At 41.9% G+C, this 27500-nt stretch overlaps 1 protein-coding gene across 1 annotated transcript in view; it reads left to right on the plus strand.

Annotated features, from left to right (window-relative positions):
• The window catches only part of LOC311039039 (sodium channel protein type 3 subunit alpha-like), a gene marked incomplete at both ends in the record, with an annotated part of 157229 nt that overhangs the window by 120971 nt on the left and 8758 nt on the right, over nucleotides 1-27500 (plus strand). Inside the window, 9 exons of the mRNA XM_084048681.1 lie at nucleotides 1-95; nucleotides 2093-2266; nucleotides 7285-7407; nucleotides 10540-10648; nucleotides 11087-11250; nucleotides 16542-16595; nucleotides 16945-17086; nucleotides 22325-22425; nucleotides 23217-23487. The exon at nucleotides 1-95 is cut by the window's left edge and continues 60 nt beyond it. Of these exons, the coding sequence (XP_083904807.1) occupies nucleotides 1-95; nucleotides 2093-2266; nucleotides 7285-7407; nucleotides 10540-10648; nucleotides 11087-11250; nucleotides 16542-16595; nucleotides 16945-17086; nucleotides 22325-22425; nucleotides 23217-23487 (1233 nt within the window). The remainder of the gene's footprint in view (nucleotides 96-2092; nucleotides 2267-7284; nucleotides 7408-10539; nucleotides 10649-11086; nucleotides 11251-16541; nucleotides 16596-16944; nucleotides 17087-22324; nucleotides 22426-23216; nucleotides 23488-27500) is intronic.

A 27500-nucleotide genomic window follows, 5' to 3' on the forward strand; every position in this document is an offset into this window, starting at 1 on the left:
GGTGGAGACTGAGGAAGACTTGCTACCAGATCGTTGAGCACAGCTGGTTTGAAACCTTCATCATCTTTATGATTCTGCTGAGCTCTGGAGCACTGGTGAGCACGCACACACACACACACACACACACACACACACACACACACACACACACGCGCGTACGAGTGCACCAGGGTTTCCGCTACGTCTTTTTTCCCGTCGGCCATCTTGACTGGCAGTATCCCAAAAGAAAGTCCAACACACAACTTTATCGGTCACATATCTACAGTATATGTATTATTACATTTGGAAAAAGTCAGCCCTTCCGCTGGTGTCCCTGATGCCACTTAATTGTTTCGGTATCAACACAACAACAACATATCACATGTCACTACAACACTAGCCACAAGGTGCATGCTTTATTTACGCATTGTTTCGTCTACTTTTCATTGTTCACTATACATTTGCCTCTTCGGAGCATAATTAATTTCGTCCAACACCATTTCGCCACATTAGCGACCACACCGGAAGGGGAAACCCTTTAGCACACCGTTTAGCGTTAGCCGAAAGCCTCATAGTACTTACACATTATGTCTTTGCAGCCACCGCGGTAATGTCCCTATTCCCGGGAGGCATGCGTTAATCCGACAGACCTTTTCTCCGACTATGTGGCATCCGCGTGCGGTTAGGGTGAGGGTGCGGGTTTGGTTCGGGTTTACTGTTTAATGTCGGAGCACTGCGCTGTCGGAGGAATGCGCTGTCGGACTAACGTATTGCACCCCCTATTCCCACCACAGTCACGCTAATATGTTCGTCATTTTGTCCATCCCAAACAAAACATTATTACCCACGCTATCATCTTAACGCAGGCTCTAACACGATGGAATCAGCTCATTTCAGGGTTGCCAGGTTTTGCGAAATAAACAAGCAATCCGGCCTACGAATTTGCCACCGCTCTATGAATTTTGCCTCCGTTCCTGTTCGCTCAAAGTCGCTTACAATAACTGGACAGTTACGGACGGGTCCTCATGCTCTCTCTCTCTCAATACAAACTGATGGGAGGCCCGCGCAGCGGGCCGAACTTCTAGTTATATAACATTATTTAACACATGTGGCATTACCATTGCGTTTGTTTGCAAAACTGCATGTTTAAAAAATAAAGCCAAATGCAGTGTTGTAACCAGAATATTTTATTATGGGCTACCCATTTAATGATATACTTTGTTGCCTTAAAATATGAATTAGACCTATGAACGAAATGAGCTACTGCCAGAAAAATAGCAAACACAAATAGCTGGCGAGTCTTATTGCGGGGCTAAAATAGCCGAAATTATACTGAGATTAAATGGATAAAACAACAACAAATTATTGCACAATGCACATGAAATCGAAATGAACATAACTGGTGCAGGCAGTTTTCTATAACAAAAAAGCATTTAAGCTTTATTCTATTCTGTAAGGAAAGTCCCCTTTCCGCTTACCCCTTCACACAGGGATGGTGCATGCGGTCTTTGCCAGCTTTGCCCAATCGGGGTACATGTCGCCCAGTTCCCTGATAAGTGGAAAAATGATCGTCGACTATCTTTTTTCACTGACAAAAACTGAATCAAAACCAAATGAAAAGTAAGCTATGATGACTAAAACTAAGACTAAATATGTTGACAATGTCATCAACAAATATAAACTAGACTAAGATGTTAGTGAGGGACTAGTGGAGAAGAGATCCAGAAGAACTAAAAGACAAGTACGTTTATGTTTGGTTGCGCTTTTCTGAATCTTCTGATATTTAGTCGGCTGAAACTAGACTAAAACTAAAGCTTTTCAGATTCACCCATTGTCCCTCATTTTTGTGGCAGACTGCTACATATTGTGCGGCCAACCTTGAACATTTGGCTTTCTCACCTAATAAGTAGGGGATTGCCTGGACAAAGTCAAGCTGCATTTTTGTTATTTTTGTGAATTTGGGGTAAGAGTATTCTCTTAATATGTGTTCATATTTGTGTTTATATCTGTCGCTCTCTGTCTCTCTCTCTCTCTCTCTCTCTCTCTCTCTCTCTCTCTCTCTCTCTCTCTCTCTCTCTCTCTCTCTCTCTCTCTCTCTCTCTCTCTCTCTCAGGCGTTTGAGGACATCTACATAGAGCAGAGGCGGGTGGTGAAGGTGATCTTGGAGTTTGCAGATAAGATCTTCACCTACGTCTTCATCCTGGAGATGCTCCTGAAGTGGGTCGCCTACGGATTCAAGAAGTACTTCACCAACTACTGGTGCTGGCTGGACTTCCTCATCGTTGACGTAAGTTAGAGCAGTGGTTCCCAAACTTCACGCCGCGTTGTGAGCTTGTAGATTTCACTACTTCTTCAAACATTTTTTGTATTTATTTATGGAGATTATTAGATTTATACATTTTATTTATGAAATACCTTTGAAAAATGTGGAAACAAATTGGAATATCAAAGGCCTATTGGACGGTCATTGTCACATGGTGCAAAAACAGTGACATTTGTAGAATGTGTTGGGTGGAAGTGAAATTGCATTGGCTCTGCGTTTCTTAGTGGCCTCTCAATGATTAAAAATGGGACAGATAGGACGCTGTGTTCATGATCTGTGACATTGTTTGCCAAACGGACCCTCCCACAAATTGTAAAAGCCAATCGTAGTCAATCCGAAGGGAATATGAAAAATGTTACTGATACATCTTGATCACATGACCAAAGACATGCAGAGTGTGTGCCGATTTGTGTGAGTTTTGGACAAAATGTGTAGGAGTAATAGCAAAACATGTGTTTTGAAGATGAAGAAGAAAGAATCTTGAAATCGGAAAAGGGGCGGGACTATATGGGAAGTTGCGTCATGATCCAAGGAGCCCAGGGAAACATTTTGATGCTATGATCTACGGTTCAAGTTAAAGGCCAAAAAGTGAATCGGCCTGTTTTGTTTTTATGGATAATTGTATGGATCATTTTCAAAATAAAGTTTGGATCCCAAGGCTAGAATCCATCAGTAGGTCCTGAAAAAGCCTCATGCTAAATTTGCCGTTTCATATTGGTAATATTGCTAAGCTACCCCACTAATTATTTTTCAGGGGGGAACAAAGCATTGCGTTGCCACGTGCTGTGACCTTGTAGATCTGCTATTTTTGGCAAGGAGATTTCTTGTACTATAGATTGAAAAAGAACGCACCAAGTACAGTACAACTCAGGTCTGTTTACTAAGTAAGGTCTAAAGCGGTTGAACTGAAGTGATATTGATAAATTCCAAATATGATCAAAGTATTCTGCGGCACTCCTGCACTTGCGGCTAGGCACACCCTAGGGTGCCACGGCACCCACTTTGAGAAAAGCTGATGTCCACAAAGTCCACCATTGGCTCGTTACTGCAAAGACTTTGCTGAATTGATTGGCTGATTGGTTGGTTGGTTGGTTGGTTGGAAGGATCGTTACAATCAGCTGAAGAATCCTGCGCAGTTAATCTGTCTAACAAATATTCCTTTGATATGTTCTTTCATTCTTTCTTTCTTTCTTTCTTTCTTTCTTTGTTTTTGATTAATTATTGGTTTTATGTTCATTCATTCATATTTTGTACGGTAATTGTTGATGATGATGATGATGATGATGATGATGATGATGATTAGTAATTTCAGGACTACAGATGAGAATGTTTGTAAACAAACATATAGGGCGGTATTTCCGGGTCGAATGTCTATACTTTAAATTTAGTACTGCTCTTGTTAAGATTGGTCTCTATTGGTCTAAAAAAGAAAAAAAAATGAACATAGTGTGAGTAATTGATAGAAATAAGTAATTTATTGGGTGAAGTATTCCTTTAAGGAGCTTGCACACTGCACACTGGGCCGTATCTTTTGCCCGAAATTCGCTTAGCGTAAAAAATGAATGGTGTCAACCTGCCTCCGAATTTTTCGTCCTCATATTTTTTCCCCCACACATCAAATAGAGTAGTACCGTCTGAATACCATAGACCACACATCAATTAGAGTAGTTTCACCTGACTTACTTGGTGCCTTGGTAGATATCATAGTTCTAACCAGATATGACTTGTATCCAACAATCCACATTAGAAGCTATAAATGTAATATATCCATTGAATGTTTGAACTCCCTGGCCAGGTGTCCCGTAGATTTCATTTAATGTTTGAACTCCCTGACCGGGGGGGGGTTGTCCTGTGTAGATTTCTCTGCTAGGCATGCTGGCTCATGCCATCAATGCTGACCAGATCGCCACCATGAGAGTGCTGAGAACGTTTCGGGCTTTGAGGCCCCTCCGCGCCGTGTCCCGCTTCGCTGGGATGAGGGTAAGACCCCAAAGGAAGCCCCCTGGGACAGTCTGGACCAATCAGAACTCTCCAGAACCCTCTGGAGCCCTCTATAGAATGCAGAGGTGTGGACTCCAGACTTGGCCTCGAGTCACACATTTGATGACTTTAGACTTACTTGATCAAATAAAATGAAATAATACTTGGAGTCGACTTGGACTTCAAAGCCAATGAATCCGGAGTTGACTTGACATTTTTAAAGTCACTTGATAACTTCCAACAAGCTTAGGACTTCTTTGGCACTCGATACAAAACGTTTAGGACTCGGGACTTGCCCAGTCTCGCAAGCCAGACTGTTGCTTCCCACAATTTTCAAATGCTTCCATCATACAGTCTGGACCACGGAAGCTCTGAAAATGATCAATCGATAACACAGATGTGAAGCCTCCTCCCCACTTCCGTGTCGTCTTTACAGTCACGCAAATGTATCCTAATTTAAATCAAAATCATCGAAGCATATATAGCTTGCTGCTTAGCAGAAATGGAAATTTAAAAAATCAAGATATATTTTAAAATATATTCTGTGAACGGAAATGACGAACAGATGACAGCTTCCTGCCTCGGATTTCGGGAGGTGTAGTTCCAGACTCTATATGGCATTCAGAGATTGTGGAATAGTTGTCTGGCTATGCGAGACTGGGACTTGTCTGTCTTGACTTGGGACTTGACTCTGGAGTAGAGAGCAAAGACTTGAGACTTACTTATACTTCAAAACAGTGACTTTGTCCCACCTCTGACTAGACCTCTATAGAGTGCTGCTCCACAGCTTTAACCCAGTAGTAGCGTTAGCTCCAGCGTTTCTGCTGCGGTGTGGTTGATGGTTCTATTCCTGCTTGGCTGGATGGCTGGCTTCAGGGGTCAGGGGTCTCTCTCTCTCTCTCTCTCTCTCTCTCTCTCTCTCTCTCTCTCTCTCTCTCTCTCTCTCTCTGACATGTGGTCCAATGATTCAACGTCTCATAGGAGTTAAAAAACTACCGTAAAAGAAAACGTTTATCTGTTGTCCAATCAGACATTAGCATTGTAAAACACGGGGGAAAAATGCATTTCCTTGTTGTCGGGTAGAAACCTTGTATGTCCACAACCGTTACGTTTTAGGAAATAAAAAGAAGCTGCTCTAATGGGTCCAATGTAGTTATTATTCAGTCACAAGCTCTTGTTAATACTTTTCATTGATTTTAAAACACTTTCACTTTTACTTTCAAAATAGCATATCTTTGTGTGATAGATGGAGCTATGGAGACACAAGGTTTCTGCCAGAAACCAATGATCTGACTTGTTGTTTTTTTTACCTGGCAGGAATTAGCCTAGCTACAGCAGTGCTAAACTATACATTCAGTCAATGAAGTATCTCCTATCTGCGCATGAATCATGTTGGAACCAAGTGTCTCAATCTCTGGAATGGACCTTTATTCATCACAGCCATATTGAAATGAAATAGTAGTGTACTCAGGTACACAGGTGATATTAATTCATGTTTAGTTACATTTAGTTTAGCAGAGCTTTTGCAGTCAGCTACCATACGGTAACATAGAGGTGTTTTGCTCGGACAGGCATTGCTTTACAGGATGTAGAAGTGCACACTACTGAACAAAAAGGCAGGCGCGCTCTTGCCAGTGTTGCCATGTCAGCTTAAGCAACTTTTTTCATAAGTGGCTTTTTATAAGTTGCTTGTACATATTGGTAGTTGTGGGTTGCGGTTTTTGGGTGCTTGTTTCTAAAGTGTAGTTGCTTATTGGGGCTTGCTTCCCTAATGTTGACCCCCAAATGAACATGTAATTGGCCCCGGGCCCCTATCTTAGAAGATTTTGTGCCAGGGACCACCATACAAGATTTGTGTCGTTAAAGGTGTTCAAATAGCTGATGTATAGCCTGTAGGCCAGGGGTTAAAGTGGTTCAACTGATTGTGATGCTATATTAAGTCATTTTGCTGGGGACCCCCTGTGTGAGTGATGAAACCTAGTCACTTCCTTTGGGACTTGTTTTTTGTAGACCTATCCGCACAAAATCTGGCAACGCTGACCCTGACTCTGTTTGAGCATCATCGCTAACACCTGTGTTTGGGCCTACTATTTTATGTCAAAATGGCTGCTGAAAAAATGTCCATTTTCATGTCATGCTACAGATAACATCAACCCTCTTCTCTACACGTGTGAGGTCTGTGTTGTACGGAAGAGGACCTGACCTACACATACTAATCATCTCCTCTCCTCCACAGCTGCAACCACAAACAATTCAACGTTTTTGACAGTTCTAAACACGTTTCAAAATTAATTTTGTTCCACAGGGTGTGACATGTGATTGTGTTGTATATTTCAGCTGTTATCTCAACAAGATGAGTCTGTCTCCATGTTCCTACAACAGTGTTCAGTTCTGCAGAGGCTAGACAAGATGGCGGTGCGTGGTGTTTGTCCAACTTCCGACAAACATACAAACGTCTGAGTCTCTCTCTCTCTCTTCTCCCCCTCTCTCTCTAATTCCAATGGCTCTCGTTCTTTCACAGGTTAGCTCTGATTAGCCTACACGCTAATGCTCTCGGCTCTTTCTTGCTCTCTCTCTCACTCTCTCCCCCTCTCTTCCGTTGCTCTTCTGGGTCTCTCTCTCTCTCTCTCTCTCTCTCTCTATCTCTCTCTCTCTCTCTAGCCCGCTGTCTCTCTCTCTCTCTCTCTCTCTCTCTCTCTCTCTCTCTCTCTCTCTCTCTCTCTCTCTCCCACCTCTCTATAATTGATGGCTCTCATTCTTTCACAGGTTAGCTCTGATTAGCCTATAAGCTAATGCTCTCGGCTCTCTCTCTCTCTGTCTCTTTCTCTGTCTGTCTGTCTGTCTCTCTCTCTCTCTCTCTCTTTCTGTCTGTCTGTCTCTCTCTCTGTCTGTCTGTCTTTCTGTCTTTCTTTCTCTCTCTCTCTCTCTCTCTCTCTCTCTCTCTCTCTCTCTCTCTCTCTCTCTCTCTCTCTCTCTCTCTCTCTCTCTCTCTCTCTCTCCAGGTGTCATTGGTCAGTCTGGTAGCTAACACGTTGGGTTATTCAGAGTTTGCAGCCATCAAATCGTTGAGGACCCTCAGAGCGCTGCGGCCACTCAGGGCTCTGTCCAGATTTGAAGGGATGCGGGTAAGAGAGACAGTATTAACCAACCAATCAAAACACACCCGGCCCGAATTATAGGGTTGGGATCCGGAACCCCAGAGGAACCAGATCCAACATTGAGGAACCAGGGAATCGGTTCCATCCACGTTTGAGAACCGTTTTCGAAAATCGTTTTTTTTTTTACACTGTCAGAGCTGGTATGTGGACTTCACGTCTGCTACTTTTTTTTACGAGAATGACGAGATGCTTTCACTGCCAGATGACGACAGACCCGGAATTGACGTTTTTTGTTTTGTTTTAAACACTTCCTGTTTATTTTCCGTGCGTGTAATGAGGCGATCGCCGTGTGGACAGCGATCACGGAAAATATTCCATGATTTTTCAAAGGTTGGTAAAATCGCTCGCTTTCGCTGGCAGTAGCAGATGAATAATTGTCATAAAACTGCAATATTCATTGGCTCATAAAAGCTTAAAGCTTTCATGACATTCAGTTTTACAACACATTAAAAATGTTTGTCATGGTCCTTCAAACGTGTATAAAAAGTTTTAACAGAAAATTCCACTCCAGTTAGCCATTGCGGGTGTTTTTCTCTCACATTTCTAAAGCCTTTTCAACTGCAATGAAAAAAGAAATCTTTGCCTGTCGCTGTTGAGGGATTTTGCCTGTCAATCATCGCCTCTGCTCCCCCCCCCCCCCAAAGGAAAGGATAGGGGAGGGGAGGGGTACTTTTCAGCCTAATTATTCAGAAAACCCTAGACCACAGAAAATCCACTGAATGTTCAAAGTTCAGTTTTTTTGGGGTGCAATTGAGGTCATAAAACCCCCCAAAAAACATGAACATTTTAAAAAGTGAAAATGAATGTCATAGAACATTTAATGTTTTCACTTATGGAAAATCCGCCACCAACGTTTTGTCGGCATAGGTCCAAAGTTCATGTGTAAAAAGTTTCGTGCAGATTGCTCAAAAATCCCAGGAGGAGATCGATTTTTTTTCAAAATGGTGTGAGATCTTAAGGTCAGAAGTCAAAAGTCAGACCGCTGAATGAGGAGACAAATATGTGTATTGAAGTTTCATGGCTGTAGGTCAGCGCCACCCTTTGGCCAATGGTTGTGAGTTTCGTGTCTTCACCGTTTTCCATGACCCTCTACCATATTGCAGAGTTTCGTAAAAAGTGACAGCACGGTTGGGCCAGAACTGCAAAAAGTGGCGGAAGACGAAAGTGTAGAGATGCAATAAGGGGGTCCACGGCCCTTTGGCCTTGGCTCCTTAATAATGTAGTTATGTGGCCTCGGGTGTGTTTGGGTGCGTTTGTTTCCGTGCGTCTTGCAGTGGTGAAGTTCAGCATGAACGACATGTTGTCTCAACTCCTAACATCAGTGTTCCCACGTGTTAAAGGAGCGCTTCACCCATTTTCAACCTATTTTCATATAATTGGTCCTCACTATAATGCTCATTAGAAGATGGCACCATTTCTGTTTACTCTGTGCCTCAGAGGAGGGCTGTGGATGGTTCAGAAACCTGCCTACCAGTGACGCCATCAATGGGGAATCCAAGCTAATAGAAACTAGTGGTGGAGATATAACTAACATTTTGTACTTAAGTAAAAGTATTAATACTGCAATGTACTCTGTTACAACACTATACTCTGTTACAACAAGTAAAAGTCTGGAATTCAAAATGTATTTGAGTAAAAGTACAAAAGTAAATGTAAATCGCGATGCGACACGTTGTGAGCTTGTAGATCAGCTATTTTCAAATAGCCAAAGTTTAAATAGGGCTGAAGTGTAAGAATAATTCCAATCTACAAAGTAACTAGTAACTAAACTTTTCAAATAATTGTAGTGGAGTAAAAGTATAATATTTGTGTCTGAGATGTAGTGGAGTAGAAAATTGGAAATACTCCAGTTTAAAAAAAAAGAAAACAAAAAAATATATATACTTTTTTTTTAAAGGAAAAAACTTTCTATTCCTGGAAAGTTAGCATGCTATAATGGAAGCTGTTCTGGCGTTAATACAAAATAAAACAGAACTGTCCACAGCCCTCCAATGAGACACAGAGTGAGTAGACACTAGACAGAAATGGTTCTATCTTATAATGAGCAATAGTGAGGACCAATTATATGAAGTTGAGGTTGAAAATGGCTGAAGTGCCCCTTTAGAAATGTAAATGTTATCAGTGTTAAAATCCTCCTCATTGAGTCATGAGTCATGTGTTGTTCTGTGTGTGTTTGTACACTCAGACAAACGTCAAAACATCATCACATTGTATTACCTTCTATTCTTGTGTGCGTGTGCGTGTGTGTGTGTGTGTGTGTGTGCGTGCGTGCGTGTGTGTGTGTGTGTGTGTGTGTGTGTGTGTGTGTGTGTGTGTGTGTGTGTGTGTGTGTGTGTGTGCGTGTGTGTGCGTGCGTGCGTGTGTGCGTGCGTCTGTGTGTGTGTGTCATTAAACAGTATTAAATGTAGTGTTTAACATCTCTCTGCTTGTGTTCAATTCTATATTTAGTGCATCTGGTTTTGACCTGGTTGTCATGTCCTCCATGTCCCACCATGTCCTCTCTATGTCCATGTCTCTCCTCTCCTCTCCTCTCTCCTCTCCTCTCCTCTCCTCTCCTCTCCTCTCCTCTCCTCTCCTCTCCTCTCCTCTCCTCTCCTCTCCTCTCCTCTCCTCTCCTCTCCTCTCCTCTCCTCTGTATATGTGTATATCTCATGGGTGTGTATTGCATGCAGGTGGTGTGTGAATATTCAGTGTGTATATATCATGGGTGTGTATTGGGTCCAGGTGGTGTGTATGTACAGTGTGTATATCTCATGGGTGTGTGTTGCGACCAGGTGGTGTGGGTATAATGGGTGTGTATTAGGGGTGTGCCGATATATCGCGATACGTTTTCGTGACGATATGTGTCGTTGTGGCGTTTTTTCCCCCAAAAAATATATATTTTTTGCAATAACAATAATGCGAAAACAGAAGTATATTTTCATAATAACAAAGGGCCATATATCGTATCGTATCGATATCGTGAGCCCAATATCGTGTATCGTATCATGAAATTAGTGTCGGCACACCCCTAGTGTGTATATCTCATGGGTGTCTGTTGCGTCCAGGTGGTGTGGGTATAATGTGTGTGTACATCTCATGGGTGTGTGTTGCGTCCAGGTGGTGGTCAATGCCCTGATAGGAGCCATCCCTTCCATCATGAACGTACTGCTGGTCTGTCTGATATTCTGGCTCATCTTCAGCATCATGGGAGTCAACCTGTTTGCCGGTATGTACCCCTATACAGTGTTGGAAGAAATACAGCAGTTTTTTTTTACTTCAGTAAATGTATCAATACCACAATCTAGAAATACTCAGTTACAAGTAAAAGTCCAGTATTTAAAATTGACTTGAGTAAAAGTACAAAAGTATTGGCATCAAAATATACCTAAAGTAAAAGGCCCATTTCACAAGCTCAATATGACATTTTTTGGCAAATAGCAGATCTAAATTATGAATACAGAACGTTGCTTTACGGAGTATTTCTACATTACAGTATTGATACTTTTACTTAAGTAAAAAAATACTTTTTCCACAATTGGATCGTAGTTTACCAAGGCACTACACTGTCTCTCTGCATTCTATGTATGTGTTCACCTTGCTCACTGTAAATCGCTCTGGATTGGAGCGTCTGCTTAAATGCCTACAAATGCCTGTGAATTTGCAGGGAAGTACGGCCGCTGCATGAACCGAACGGGCTTCGTCTACAACGCCTCGTTCATCAACAACAAGAGCGAGTGTCTGTCCCTCAACGACCCGCAGTTCTACTGGAGCAAGGTCAAGGTCAACTTCGACAACGTTGGGGCGGGGTACCTGGCCCTGCTGCAAGTGGTGAGTGGTGCTATAGGAGCAAAGCGCTCTGCCAGGGAACTCGTCACGTCACGCATAGATCTAACCCAACGGTTTTTGAGTTCTAAACCATTGGTTCTCAAAGTGGGGTCCGGTACTTGATGGGGTTCCAGGGGGTCCCCAGCTAAATGATGGATACGGACCAAATGGACCCTTATGGTTGTGTAACTCTCAGAGTTAAATTAACATTGATTTTACAATATACATTGGAGTCCCAGAGATAGAAATGCCATTAAATGGTGGTCCGTAGCCTTAATGCATGTCAAACTGGGGGTCCCTGAAATTAAAATGGTTGAGAATCACTGCTGGGGCCGTAAAAATCTTCTCTTATGGGGGTCCCTGGCTTATCTTTTCAAAACGGGATGAGAGGGAGAGGGAGAGAGAAGGAGATATGACATGGTCGCATCTAATCAACTTCTAGTAGGTACATACGTTCATTTGTGAGGACCGCATTGCAGTGGCGGAAAAGTACAGTAAGTAAAAGTAAAAGTATCAATACTGCAATGTAGAAGTACTCTGTTACAAGTAAAAGTCCGGAATTCTAAATTTATTTGAGTAAAAGTACCAAAGTAATGGTATCAAAAGGTACTTAAAGTTCCAAAAGTAAAAGTACTCATTGTGCAGAATGTCCCATTTCAAGTTTTCAAAATGTATAAAAATCTTTTGGAAATAGCAGATCTACAAGCTCACAATGCGTCGCGATGCGACGCATTGTGAGCTTGTAGATCGGCTATTTTCAAATGGCCGGAATTGTATATAGGGCTGAAGTGCTTAATGTAAGTAACTAGTAACTAAAGTTTTCAAATAATTGCAGTGGAGTAAAAAAGTATAACATTTGACGAACGAACGAACGATTGAAAAAAGGTCTCTACTCCCCACAGTGCATAGTTGTCATGTTGTGAAAAGGTGAATTTGAGTACGAGTCCAAAACGTATAATCCATTGCCCCGGGGGAGAAGTCCCCCCTCAAGGCTTTCTGGCAGAAAAACGTTGTCACTTTCATTCGTCGGTTTGTCTTGCACGACAAGCCGTGGTGGAAAAAAGTACTGACATAAAGTATCAATATCACAATGCAGAAGTTCTCTGTTACAAGTAAAAGGCCTGTGTTCAAAATGTTACTTGAGTAAAAGTACAAAAGTATTGCCATCAAAATGTACTTAAAGTACCAAAAGTAAAAGTACCAAAATGTTTGAAAATAGCAGATCTAAAAGCTCACAATGCGTCGCATCGCGTTGTGAGCTTGTAGATCGGCTGTTTTCAAATAGCCTATGTATAAAATAGGGCTAAAGTGGTTCATGTAGGTTTTATAATGTAATCATTTATATCTGCAAAGTAACTAACTAAAGTTTTCAAATAATTGTAGTGGAGTAAAAGAACAATATTTGCCTCTGAGATGTAGTGGAATAGAAGTAAAAGTATAGACAATTCGAAATACTCCAGTAACGTAAAAGTACCTTAAAATTGTACTAGAGTAAATGTACTTAGTTACTTTACACCACTGCCCCCTAGTCAACATGTGCCGTTTCATCCCACCTTGCAGTCAAACGTCTAGTGAGTGAGAATGTGCTCTAGGCTACTGCCTTGCTCATGAATTTTTGGTTCATGTCGAAGGAGTTTGGTGTGGTGTAGTTGTTGGTTTTGGTCTCTTGTCCGGAGCTTGTGTTGTGTTCTCTCTCTCCTCCTTCTCTTTATTTTGGGTCTCCCTTCTCTCTCTCTCTCTCTCTCTCTCTCTCTCTCTCTCTCTCTCTCTCTCTCTCTCTCTCTCTCTCTCTCTCTCTCTCTCTCTCTCTCTCTGAGAGGCTGCAATCAAACAGTCGGTGTCTGAGAGCGTTTTATTTTTAGAGTGATTTCAGAAGAGGGGGAGAGAGAGAGAGAGAGAGAGAGAGAGAGAGAGAGAGAGAGAGAGAGAGAGAGAGAGAGAGAGAGAGAGGGGGGGGAGAGACAGACAGACAGACAGACAGGCATATGTGGTGAGAGCGAAAGGAAAGGTAGAAGTAAAGAGATGCAGAGGGAGAGAGACAACGGGGGGATGAATAGATAGAGACAAATGTGAGAGGACTGCTTAATGGAAACACAGTATGATGGAGAGAATGAGAGAGAGAGAGAGAGAGAGAGAGAGAGAGAGAGAGAGAGAGAGAGAGAGAGAGAGAGAGAGAGAGAGAGAGAGAGAGAGAGAGAGGAAGGGAGAGAGAGCACTTCACTCCGTCACTGTAAAGTTTCAGCTTTGTCGCTAGGTGAAACGGTCGCCTGGCAACAACCCACTCAGCTCCTCTCTCTGTCACCTGTGTGTTTGGCCGGTCGCCACGGCGACCATTGGCGGGGGCAACCCTCCCATTAGCATCTGGAAATAGCTGCCATAGCGCACTGCACGCAACCACACACACACACACACCAACGCACGCACGCACACACACACATTCTGATTCTAATCCACACCTCACACACAGTACATTTACTTAACTTGAATACTGTACTCAAGAAATTTTACGTCTCCCTGGGACCCAAACTAGTGAAAATAGACGATCTACAAGCTCACAACATCCCAGTGTGACATGTTGTGAGCTTGCAGTTATGCTATTTTCACGACTTCTTAAATATATCTTTTTTATGGAATTATTTTGAAAAAACTTTTGAATTTGTTTTTTAAGCTGTAGAGTTTAAAATGTAGAGTTTTGATTTTTTTTTTTAATAAAAGGAGTATTCACTTGCAACCCATAAAAATTGGCCCGCGACCCACATTTGGGTCCCGACCCGCTGTTTGGGAAACAATATGCAGCTTTCAAATCCAATCCTGACATGTTACAGCAATGGCCAGTAAGTTATGACCCTTTGAAATGTTAGACACTGCTGCACTGGTGGAAAGTAACTAAGTACATGTACTCAAATGCTGGACTTAAGTACAATTTTGAGTTATTTCTACTTTACTCGAGTATTTTCAATTTTCAGGACTTTTACTTCAACTCCACTACATCTCAGAGGCAAATACTCCACTACAATTATTTGAAAACTTTAGCTACTTTGTAGATTTTCATTATTATTACAAAACATGCATTAACCACTTCAGCCCACTTTTTTCCACCACTGACATGTGACATTTAAGTGTTTTGGTGTGACTATTGTCATGGCAGATCGCTGAACAGAGTTTTTATGGCACATTTGGTGAGGATTGGAGCTCATGTGGCCCCTGGTGTGACTATTGGCAGACCCCTGAACAGTGTTTGTTTAAACAGAGAGTTGAACCGGTGAAGTTATTGATTATATTTATATTCTCAACAGAATAACAGAATGAAGCAGAATAAAAGGGCAACATTCTGGACCCAGAGTCACACAACAGGAGACCACTTACACTCGCCCACCCACACACGCAGGCACACGCACACGCACACGCACGCGCACACACTCTCTCTCTCTCTCTCTCTCTCTCTCTCTCTCTCTCTCTCTCTCTCTCTCTCTCTCTCTCTCTCTCTCCCCTTAATTTCTCTGTTTTTTTAATTCAACCACTTTACTTCTTCTTTCTTTCTTTCTTTCTTTCTTTCTTTCTTTCTTTCTTTCTTTCTTTCTTTCTTTCTTTCTTTCTCTCTCTCTCTCTCTCTCTCTCTCTCTCTCTCTCTCTCTCTCTCTCTCTCTCTCTCTCTCTCTCTCTCTCTCTCTCTTCTCTCCTCCATTCTATCCTTCTGTAGTTTCTCAGTTTTCCTCATTTCTATCGGCCGTACGTTTTTGTCCTTTGATTGCGCCTAAACACAGGAAGTCATCCAGGAACAGGAAGTCCATAGAAGGACGTGGCTTGTTGTGGCTCATTGATATAAATCAGAGTGGATGCTGAAGCGTTGCCCTGACAACTCTTGAAAGTGATGCCATAGATAGAAGAACCATTTTTGCTTCCAGAAAGAACCTTTCAGACCAGGGTTCTATAAAGAAACCGTTCGCCACTTAAAACCCTACATACTTCAACAACCGGTGTCTCGGGCTCTATACTTGATCCGCTCCTTTTTTCTCCTCTGCACCAAATCTCTTTGTGGAAAAAATATTTTTGATGAATGTTCGCCTATTAAGACATTGGTTCTCAAAGTGGGGTCCGGGGACCCCCAGGGGTACTTGAGGGGGTTCCAGGGGGTACCCTGCAAAATGTGTTAATATAGCATCACAATAATTATGACCTTTTATACTTTGGCTATTCAAAAATAGCTGATATACAAGCTCATAGCGCGGCACCGAGTGCTGCGCTATGAGCTTGTATATCTGCTATTTTTGAAAAATCTTCAAAATTTGTGCAAATCTTTGAATATTTTTTTTTAAAGCGAACATTTGTAACTCAAATCTTTGCTTCTGGGGGTCCCTGAAACAGAATATTTTTAGATGGGGGTCCACGGCCAAATACATATCATTTTGGGTTCCTTGACATGAAAAAGTTTGAGAACCACTGCGTTAAGACATGCCAGATTACGGGATGCTAGGGTTAGTTAAAGTGCTAGTGGTTAAAGGTGCCTCACAGAGCCAACAAAAAATAGTTATTTGAGGCACCATTATGGTTCCTCAAAGAACTCTGACCAAAAAGAGCTTCTCTAGAACCTATGAGGAACATGAAGAACCACTCTCTAAATACAATCGTTCTGTAGTAGGCGATGGTTCTTGGTGGAACCATATAGACTATAGAGTTTTAACCGAGTTTAAAGGGATAATTCACCCCCAAAAATACTTTTTTTCCTATGGATTAGTCGTCACCCCATGGTGATAATTTGATGACCGGCAGCGGTTCCGGTAGGAGACACAAAGAGTCTCCTTTGTGTCTCCTACCGGAACCGCTGCCAACCGGTCCACTGGTCATCAAATTAGTGGCTTAAGAATGCGAAAATAAACTATCCATGAATTAAAGTATCCATGGGGTGACTAATCGATGGAAAAAATGTTTTTTTTTGGAAAAAAGTACCTTTTTGGGTGAACTATCCCTTTATTTATTTATTTAATTAAACCCATATATTTATGACAAAGAAATGTATGTATTGAGTCCTTGTTGACATGCAATAAATGTGTGTGTGTGTGTGTGTGTGTGTGTGTGTGTGTGTGTGTGTGTGTGTGTGTGTGTCTGTCTGTCTGTCTGTCTGTCTGTCTGTCTGTCTGTCTGTCTGTCTGTCTGTCTGTCTGTCTGTCTGTCTGTCTGTCTGTCTGTCTGTCTGTCTGTGTGCGTGCGTGCGTGCGTGCGTGCGTGCGTGCGTGCGTGCGTGTGTGCGTGTGCATGTGTGCGTTTGCGTGTGCATATGCGTGTGCGTTTCCTAGGCAACGTTCAAAGGCTGGATGGAGATCATGTACGCCGCCGTGGATTCTCGCTCTGTAAGTTCAAATCCAGCCCAACTTTATTTGTACAATACGCTTTACGCAAAAGATTTGTAGAGATAGGCTTACAATTACAAAATGTTGGGGTTAGGATTAGACATTTAGAGGTCAGGTTTAGGTGTTAGGGGTTAAGGGCTTTCCCAATTTTATACTTAGTTGTGTAGCGATGTCCCACACCAAAAATTTGATGATTGAGCTTGTAGATCTGCAATTTTTTCCGGCTATTGTTTGCCTATTTTCAATGCCGTCCTAAAATGTCGATGTCCTCCGTGTGTGTGTGTGTGTGTGTGTGTGTGTGTGTGTGCGTGTGCGTGCGTGTGTGCATGTATGCATGTGTTTATTGCAGGTGGAGGAGCAGCCTATCAAGGAGATCAACCTCTACATGTATCTGTACTTTGTGGTCTTCATCATCTTCGGATCCTTCTTCACCCTCAACCTCTTCATCGGAGTCATCATCGACAACTTCAACCAGCAGAAACGAAAGATAAGCACCACATAAATAAATAATACAAATACATACATAAAAACAAGCCTGGGCTCCTCACTGGCAAGTGAGCAAGTATGGGTACAACAATATGTCCTCCCATTGGGGGCTCCTCACTGGCAGGTGAGACGGTAGGGTACAACAATACGTCCTCCCATTGGGGGCTCCTCACTGGCAGGTGAGATGATAGGGTACAACAATGCGTCCTCCCGGTGGGGGCTCCTCACTGGCAGGTGAGCCAGTAGGGTACAACAATATGTCCTATTGGTGGGGGCTCCTCACTGGCAAGTGAGCAAGTATGGGTACAACAATGTGTCCTCCCATTGGGGGCTCCTCACTGGCAGGTGAGATAGTAGGGTACAACAATACTGCAATCTGTCAATTGCTAACTTGCGCCTTGAGAAAAAAAACTGAAAAAAAGATTGTAAACAAACCAATGTTATTTTTAAAATATAGTCAAAACTTCAATCTAAAAAAAAAATGCAGTGTTAGTTAAAAAAAAAAAAAATGAATAAAAAAAAAAAACAGTGATTCAAGTATATTATGTTAATGTAGTAATTATTAGAAAAAAAAATAGTTCAGTTAATATCAAGTACAACATTTTCTTGGTTTGTAGATAAATGTATCCTAATTAAGTCATGATCTGAATAATATGTGTCTTTGACTTCAATAGTTATATTATTTTCTTGACCATTGTTATAGTACACGTTATCTAGAAGACTTCCATGATCTGTTGTTGGAGAATGTACTAATTGTTTAAAATTAAATGTTGAAAAAAAAAAATATTATAGAAAATATAGCCATGGCGCCCTAGGGCCATGACACTCCCCGCATGGTATCATGTATGATATCAACTAATCAAACTAAATTGTCACATAAGAGTTCTCTGCTGACAGGAGCAGCACCAGTTCTGAGATTGGTCTAATTAAGACCTTTGGCCAAGCTCCCCAGGAGGGCGAGGAGGGGTACCCGTCTTCTGGTGGCAGTGGTGGGACACGAACCCACGCTATCGAAATATGGAGAATTTGCAGGTTTTGCAAGTGCTTCAATGACGCTTTCCATTCGAGCCACTCAGATTCCTTGTCGACAGGGAGTGGCGAATCCCATTCTTCCTCTGGACGTGACAGTTCTCTGAGAAGCGCTCTCCCTTGAATGGACACAGGGGGTAGAAGGCCAAGGGGGTCAAACAGGCTACTCACGGTGGAGAGTACACCCCTGTGGGTGAAAGGTTTAATATCATCTAGAGCCTTCAAGGTGTCTGTGGTAATGTTCCAGCAACTCCCTAGACTGCGTTGCATGGGGATCTCATCAATAGAGAGGTTAAGGTCCTTTATGCTTTTGGTGTGATCACTGGAAGGAAAAGCGGCCATGACCTCTGTTCTGTTAGAGGCCACTTTGTGCAGTCTGAGGTTAGACCGTGCCAGCGTGTCCTGCATCTCTGGTTTCTTCTTCAGAGTGTGGCAAGGTGAGGTTAGGCGCTTGTAGGGATACTCCCTGTTGTTAGGCTGCTGCCTTCTTGGTGAGCAGAAGGGTAAAGGTGCAACCCAACTATTTGTGTTGTCACAAAATACCTCTTTGTCCATTATCTGCATGAAACGCTGGTCATCAATGGAAGGGCCAAGTTTATGATCATTCTCGGTACACAGGAACACTAAGTGACCTATGGTGTGGTCAGCCGAAGTCATAGCTGCGCTGACCAGGTCAGATTGTACCAAGGTAAGTGGTCTGTAAACAGAGTCTTTGACATTCTCCTTCACTTGTACGAGACTGTCGCAAGGAGTAAGGTAGTTTGGTTGGCAATTTTCAAGAATGTCTTATTAAGGACCAGATTAATGGACGAGATTAATGTGAATTAATATGTTTTACACTATATATAGCATCGGTCTTTGTATTCATGACATAATAGTGATGTCATCAATAGTCCCTATGCCTATTTGTTCATGCCAGTGCCTGAGCTCAATTTGATTGGCTGGACATCACTTGACATATGTGCATAGTGCCTATAAAATACTAGGACGCCGCCGGATGAGACTATATATATATATAATAATTATACATATGTATATATATATATATACATATGTGTATATGTACATATGTGTATATGTATATATGTATATATATATATATATATATATACATATATACATATGTACATATGTACATATGTACATATGTATATACATATGTACATATGTACATACACATATGTATATATACACATGTACATATACACATATGTACATATATACATATGTATGGGTACAACAATACGTCCTCCCGGTGGAGGCTCCTCACTGGCAGGTGAGACGGTAGGGTACAACAATACGTCCTCCCGGTGGGGGCTCCTCACCAGCAGGTGAGACGGTAGGGTACAACAATACGTCCTCCCGGTGGGGGCTCCTCACTGGCAGGTGAGACGGTAGGGTACAACAATACGTCCTCCCATTGGGGGATCCTCACTGGCAGGTGAGCCAGTAGGGTACAACAATACGTCCTCCCGGTGGGGGCTCCTCACCAGCAGGTGAGACGGTAGGGTACAACAATACGTCCTCCCGGTGGGGGCTCCTCACTGGCAGGTGAGACGGTAGGGTACAACAATACGTCCTCCCGGTGGGGGCTCCTCACTGGCAGGTGAGACGGTAGGGTACAACAATACGTCCTCCCGGTGAGGGCTCCTCACTGGCAGTTGAGCCAGTAAGGTATCAAAGCAGTGACAAGAGTGACAAGTCTGTGGTGGAGGATTCAAATGGCATAAGGACTACATTCGGGAGATAAAGGGGATAAAAAGCAATACATAAATGAATATCTTACTTCAATGGGTGACTCCCCCCTCCCCCCAAGGACCCCCTGGGGTCCCCGGACCCCACTTTGAAAACCAGTGGTTTAAATCACCCCGAGGTTTCATTCTGTGACGTTGGTCTCTTTACATTGTGAAGCCAGGAGAGAGTCTCATGTCATCCTCACTGTTCCCACTGCTAAAATAAAACATGACCAGTCAGCACTTATTCCTTCTGCTGTCATGTGAAAACCTTGTATGTCCAAAACTGTTACTTTTCAGGGAAATGTTATACATATATATATACACAGGTATATATACCTGTGTTCCAATTTGATCCAATGTAGTTATTATTATTTAGTCACATGCTCTTGTTAATACTTTTCATTGATCAATATTTCTAAAACCGACGCAAATACTTAACCACTTTCCCTTTCACTAAACGATTATTATATATGTGTTTTTCTTTCAAATATAGCGATCTACAAACACCGGTCGCTATTTCTTTTTTTTCCTATTACTTTTGTGTTCCACTGTAGCAGTGGCGTAAAATAACTAAGTACATTTACTCAAGTACTGTACTTAAGTACAATTTTGAGGTTTTTTTTTTTATACCTGTAGTAGTATACTGTAGTGTTTCCAATTTTCAATACTTTTGCTTCTACTCCATTACATCTCAGAGGCAAATATTGTACTTTTACTCCACTACAATTATTTGAAAACTTTACTTACTAGTTACTTTGCAGATATAAATTGTTACATTATAAAACATACATTAACCACTCTAACCCTATTTTATACCTAGGTCGATCAACAAGCTCACAATTTTGTTGTGAGTTTGTAGATCTGCTTTTTCCAAACATTTTAGTACTTTTACTTTTTGGTAATTTAAGTATATTTTGATGCCAATACTTTTGTACTTTTACTCAAGTAACATTTTGAGCACAGGCCTTTTACTTGTAACAGAGTCCTTTTTCCACCTCTGCACTGTAGCATGATGAAGTCGGGGCATTCATTTGTGGAAAAACACACACATATCAGAAATGTGGAGATATGAGGTTTCTGCCCAACCGCGATGATAGTGGGAACAAACTTCCACAGGATGTGAGCTTTGTGCCGACTCTGACTACTGTCAGAGTCCAGCCTAAAAATTGTCCACGGTCATGTATTTAAAAAACATTTCTGCTTACACGTTATACATTTTTTTTAATGTTTCGTGCCTTATGCAAAGCACCTTGAATTGCCTTTCTTTATGAAATGTGCTGAACAAAATAAACACACCTCGCCTTTGCACACACAGTACGCAAATGTACAACAGTATAATTGTAGGAGTACAACAGTACAACTGTACAGCAATACAGTATACTGCAGGGATGCACGATATTGAATTTGTGGCCAATATCAGATTGCCAATTATCTGTACAGTATGTTCAAATAGGTGTTCATTTTCAATGGAAGCAGTGGTGGAAAAGGTACTCAAACTTAATGTTTTACGTAAAAGTATCAATACTGCAATGTAGAAGTGTTACAAGTAAACGTCCGGAATTCAGAATTTACTTGAGTAAAAGTACAACAGTATTGGTATCAAAACATACTTAAGTACAAAAATGCTTCTCTAGAAAACACTGATTGAATCTGCAGCCTTCAATAATTACAAAAGGCTGTTTTTCCAACTCCACATTTAATTATAATATAAATGACCGGCTAAAAATGCAGTTCAATATCGCTTTTTTAAGGCTGATAATTCTGATACCGATATGATGACCGATTAATCGTGCATCCCTGGTACCACGGTAACAGTACAATACATTATAGTATTTTTGTAGCCTGGGATCCGTTCGGCGGATGTCGTTTCTCACTCGCTACACAGTCTGGAAAGCCTCCTATCTCCGTGCACAAACGAGTGAAAACGACTTGTGGCTTCTGATTGGTAAAATGGTAAATGGTGCATTTATATGTAACGCTTTTATCCAAAGCGCTTTACATTGATTGTGCCATTCACCCATTCACACACACATTCATACACCGATGGAGGAGGAAACCATGCAAGGCACCAACCTGCTCATCGGGAGCAATTAGGGGTTCAGCGTCTTGCTCTAACTCTAGGGGAGCGCCCCAGCCCGTGATTGAACTGGGAACCTTGCGTGTTGTCCAATGTAAAACTCGAGTCACTTCCCGACTTGCCTATGTCATCAAAATACGACTCAAATAAGAGGCTGGCCAGACTGATAAAGAAAAGTGTGAAAAAAAATGAGCCGGATCAGGCTGGATCCCAGGCTAGTATTTTAAAGCTCGGCTGATGAACTGTCAAACATGCTGTCTCTCCAGGGAAGATAACTCTGTGTGTGTGTGTGTGTGTGTGTGTGTGTGTGTGTGTGTGTGTGTGTGTGTGTGTGTGTGTGTGTGTGTGTGTGTGTGTGTGTGTGTGTGTGTGTGTGTGTGTGTGTGTGTGTGTGTACTTAGGAGGCCAGGACATCTTCATGACGGAGGAACAGAAGAAATACTACAACGCCATGAAGAAACTGGGCTCCAAGAAACCGCAGAAACCCATCCCTAGACCAGTAGTAAGACCACACGCCATAATGTTACAGTTCATGTGGCTGCCCTGCCGCGGGGAGAGTATTTTTGATAGTATATTATTTAGACTGATGCTAGGTTCATTGTTTACCTGCAATCCTATAGTTTCAATGTTATTATTTTGATATTATATTGTTTAGGTTCTTGGTTTAGCTGTGATCCTAGTTTACTGAGGCACTACACTGTCTCTCTGCATTCTATGTATGTGTTTACCTTGCTCATGTTAAGTTTCTCTGGATAAGAGCGTCTGCTAATTGCCTAAATTGTATAATTGTTAATTCCCTTTTAAGACTTCTAATACACCAGGTCTATTAGACCACCTATGCCAAATATACAGTAGATCACATAATTAACCAGATGTATAGAAATTCTATAAACCAGATATAATATAATAGATCAGTGGTTCCCAATCTTGTTTAGCTCCAGACCGAAAAGAGAAATGACACGTTTGCCCGGGACCCAAACTAGTGAAAATAGTTAGCTTGTAGATCTGCTATTTTCACTACTTTTTTTTGTATTATTATATTTTCTGATTTGATTCATGAAATCGTCAATTTAAGGTAATAAACGCTGGCATGGGGATAACAAACAATGTTTTAATCTCAGGCAGTCAATGTGTCTAAAATCTATTTTGTTGTTAATGTCGACATAGTACTCTTTTTTTTTGCTGAATTTATTGTTGTATCCTGTAGTAAGTTAATAAAGGTATTTGTAAAATTCTAATTCTCTCTCTCTCTCTCTTTCTCCCTCTCTCCTTCTCTCTCCCTCTCTCTCTCAGAACAAAATACAGGGGTTCTTCTTTGACCTGCAGGGGAAGCAGGCGTTTGACATCATCATCATGGTGCTGATCCTCCTCAACATGATCACCATGATGGTGGAGACGGACGAGCAGTCACCGCAGATGGAGTACATCCTCAACAACATCAACCTGGTGTTCATCGTGGTCTTCAGCTGCGAGTGCACGGTGAAGATCGTCGCGCTGCGCTTCCACTTCTTCACCGTCGGCTGGAACATCTTCGACTTTGTGGTGGTCATCCTGTCTGTCGTGGGTGAGTTCCGACCTTTCTTGTCTGTCTGTCTTTATTAGAGGATTCTGCCCGAACCCGACCCTATACCCGACCGACCCCCAAAAAGGACATTTCAACTGCCCCTGGCGGCCTAACGGCAAGGCTGGCGGAAATTGCAGTACATTTTATTTTGTAGAGCACCTTTCAGAGACATCAGAGTCACAAAGCTTCACAACAATAAAAGCAGAATATATCAGTAAAAAATAAAAAGACAAAAATAAAGCAATCATCATTTAACCAGTCAGCCGGTAAAAATCAAGAAATCAATACAGTATTATGTTACAGCACAAAGATTGGTAATCATAAAAGGCTATGTAAAGGCCTGTTTGAATAGGTGAGTCTTTAAAAGTTTTTTAAAAAGGTCCACAGAGGCCACAGATTTTAGGTGGAAGGGTAGATCATTTCATAGCCTGGGTGCAAAACTAGCAAAGGCTCGATCACCTTTAGTTTTTAGTTTTGTGGGAAGAACAACCAGCAGGGCTTGAGATGAGGATCTCAGAGACCTTCTGGGCACATAAGGTTGGAGCAGGTCACATAAATATGGAGGTGCCTGGCCATGGAGGGTTCTGTGTGTGATTACAAGAGTCTTAAAATGTATTCTAATTAACTGGGAGCCAGTGCAAAGAGGCCAGGACGGGTGTGATATGACAGGATCTCCTGGACCTGGTCAGTTGGATGCAGCTCAAAGTGAACTTTACTCAGGTATCTAGTTTGTCGCCGTCCGACCTTCCCAGCCCGTGTTATCAAAGAAAAACGGGTGAAAATGGACAAAACTCATTCGAAAATCGTTGATCGGCAAAAATGGCCGTTTTCAAGATGTTTTGATGTTTTGCCAATCGGCTCAGTTCAAATCTTGTTGGATGCGTGACTTTGAGGACATTAAGCACATTATGACACCTTTTCAATTTAGTTTGAAATGACCAAACCGACCTACTGATGATGTCACTGGTAGGCCTGTTTCTGAACTGTCCACAGCCCATCAATGAGACGCAGAGTGAGTAAACAGAAATGCTACCTGTAATGTTGTGAGAACATTTAATTAGAGCATTGTATGGATTGGATACATATGTTCTGCTCTTCTCTATGTATATGCCTTGTGCACTTGTAATGCGTCTCTCTTGTAAACCTGCTGTAAAGCTGATCAAAAGCAGTCCTGATTGTCTGGCCATCAGTTCAGTGAAACAAGTGTTAATACCAAAGAAGCAACACTAGGCTATAGTACCATATTATAATGAGCATTAGTGAGCGCCAATTATACGAAGATAAGGTTGAAAATGGTCGAAGTGGTCCTTTAAGTAACCATGTTACTAGTCACATTATCCAGAGTTTGAAGTGTTTTAGTAAAACATAAAAACCTGAATTTTCACTCATTTTGACCCTTATTCACATTCACTTATTACCCCTATTCACATTATCTTATTCACGTTCACGTATTACCCTTTATTGACATTCTCTTGGTACCCCTATTCACATTCAAGTATTACCCTAATTCACATTCCATTATCACCCCTATTCACATTCACTTATTACCCCATTCACATTCACTTATTACCCCTATTCACATTCCCTTATTACCCCATTCACATTCAAGTATTACCCTAATTCATATTCCCTTATCACCCCATTAACATTCACTTATTACCCCTATTCATATTCAAGTATTACCCCAATTCACATTCCCTTATTATCCCTATTCACATTCACCCTATTACCCTTATTCACATTTATTATAAAAAATGCATTGTTGTTCTGCTGTGTCGTGTGTGTGTGTGTGTGTGTGTGTGTGTGTGTGTGTGTGTGTGTGTGTGTGTGTGTGTGTGTGTGTGTGTGTGTGTGCGTGTGCGTGTGTGTGTGTGTGTGTGTGTGTGATGAATGAGGCCAGGCTATTGGCCTTGATGTCCCCACTGTACCAAGGTCCTATACTGTACATCACACACTCACAGACACACGCGCGCGCGTGCACACACACGCGCACAGACAAATTGTTTTCACTATCACCCATTCACCTTGCTATAGACCCACACTTACACGCACGCATATATACGCTCGCACGCGCTTACACACACACACACACACACACACACACACACACACACACACACACACACACACACACACACACACACACACACACACACACACACACACACACACACACACACACACACACACACACACACACAGACACACACAGACAATGGCAAGCAGCCCATTATATATGCCAGCGGTCATCTAAACATTTTCCGGACAGGCACAGACAGAGACGCCTATTCAGTGTAACAGGGGTCCTTCTGGCTGACCTTTGAATGATGAATGTTCATAACAAACCCACTTGAATACGACAAGAGTTGAAGTACATCTACGCAAAGTACTGTACTTAAAGGGCCACTTCACCACAGTGTTAATTGTGTCGACTAAAACTATGACAAATTTCTTTCTTCAACTACCATTTCCACTGTTAAAAAATAACAATAATAACTAAGACAAGTCAACCATTTTTTCAAATGCATTTAAAGGTGCAGTAGTTGCTCTATTCGGACATGTACAGTATTTCTATGTACCCAGGTCAATCGGTACAGACAGGGCCTGATTCACTAAGCTGTTCATGAATAGTTCTTAAATAAAGTGACTAAAGGGGTGAGTATTTTTGATAAGCACAATCTCACCTACGATTCAACAAACGGCATGTACAGCCTTCATTTGTCCCATTTAACACCATAAAAGGCAACCGGGAACTCTAACGTCAGACCATAAACGTCATCACGCTTCAAAATGGACAGATCTACAAGCTGACACCGCTACGTTACGCACCGCATGACAACTTATAGATCAGCGCAAGCGAGTCCCTCACGCTGAACGTTAACAAAGTAAATACTAAATAGCCTACTCTCAATAAGAAGTTAATTTACAAGTTTTGCACAGTATACATTGCTGCTATGCTCAGGCACCTTCGTCATATTTTTTTTGTCTCAGGTACTAGTGTATATATGTAGATAACTTGTTTGGCCTTTTTGTTGTTCTCTTGTTTGATCTCCTTCCCACTGGTGAAACTGTGGCTACACTTGCAAAAATGGCAAACACGCCAAGGGAATTAATAATTCAGCTCTTATTGTGAAACTGAAAAATAAATACAAATCGGTAGAATTTGCATCATGCCTATAATATGCATAGAAGCAGTAGAACGTTTGACATATTATTTTCTTCATTTTTTATACGTGTTGACAAATGTTGGGCACATAAATATTTGATTTGAGGTTTGGTGAATCGGGCCCAATGATGTGTAATCTTTAAGTGAGCTGTCACAACATCTAACTCATCTGTCCTCTATATTGGCACAGTTTTTTTGTCATACAGTATGTCACGTTTTCAAACTCTCCTTGGGTGGTTGTAAGAAGTCTCTGATGTCTTGGTACAGTGGACAGTATGTGTCTCTGATGTCTTGGTACAGTGGACAGTATGTGTCTCTGATGTCTTGGTACAGTGGACAGTATGTGTCTCTGATGTCTTGGTACAGTGGACAGTATGTGTCTCTGATGTCTTGGTACAGTGGGCAGGTGGTTAGGAAGTGTAGCTCAGTTTCTACCTCATTTTGTGTGCAGTGGGTTTACAGTCTGTCTTCTCTTGAGAGCCAGGTCTGTCTGTGGTGGCCTTTCTCCATCGCAAGACTGGGTTCACTGAGTCTGTATACAGTTGTCGAGGCTTTCCATAGTTTTGGACCAGTCACAGTGCACAGGTATTCTACCACTGTGTATTCTCTGTTTAAGGCCAATAGCTTTCTAGTTTGCTCTGCTTTTGGGTTGCTTCTTTCACCGGCATCGGATGTTGTCAATGCACTAAATGGGACATTATCACGTTTAATCAGACTATTGACTGGTCTAAGTAGGGGCTCAGTAGTTGTTTTGTTGTTATTCTGTGGGTTGATGAAAGTTGGGGCAAACGCTCACCCCAAAACGTGGTTTACGATTCTGTGCCTATCGGTACATAACTCGGACGGC

The sequence above is a fragment of the Gymnoscopelus microlampas genome (genome assembly GCF_963454915.1).
Source record: "Gymnoscopelus microlampas genome assembly, chromosome: 22".
NCBI lineage: Eukaryota > Metazoa > Chordata > Actinopteri > Myctophiformes > Myctophidae > Gymnoscopelus > Gymnoscopelus microlampas.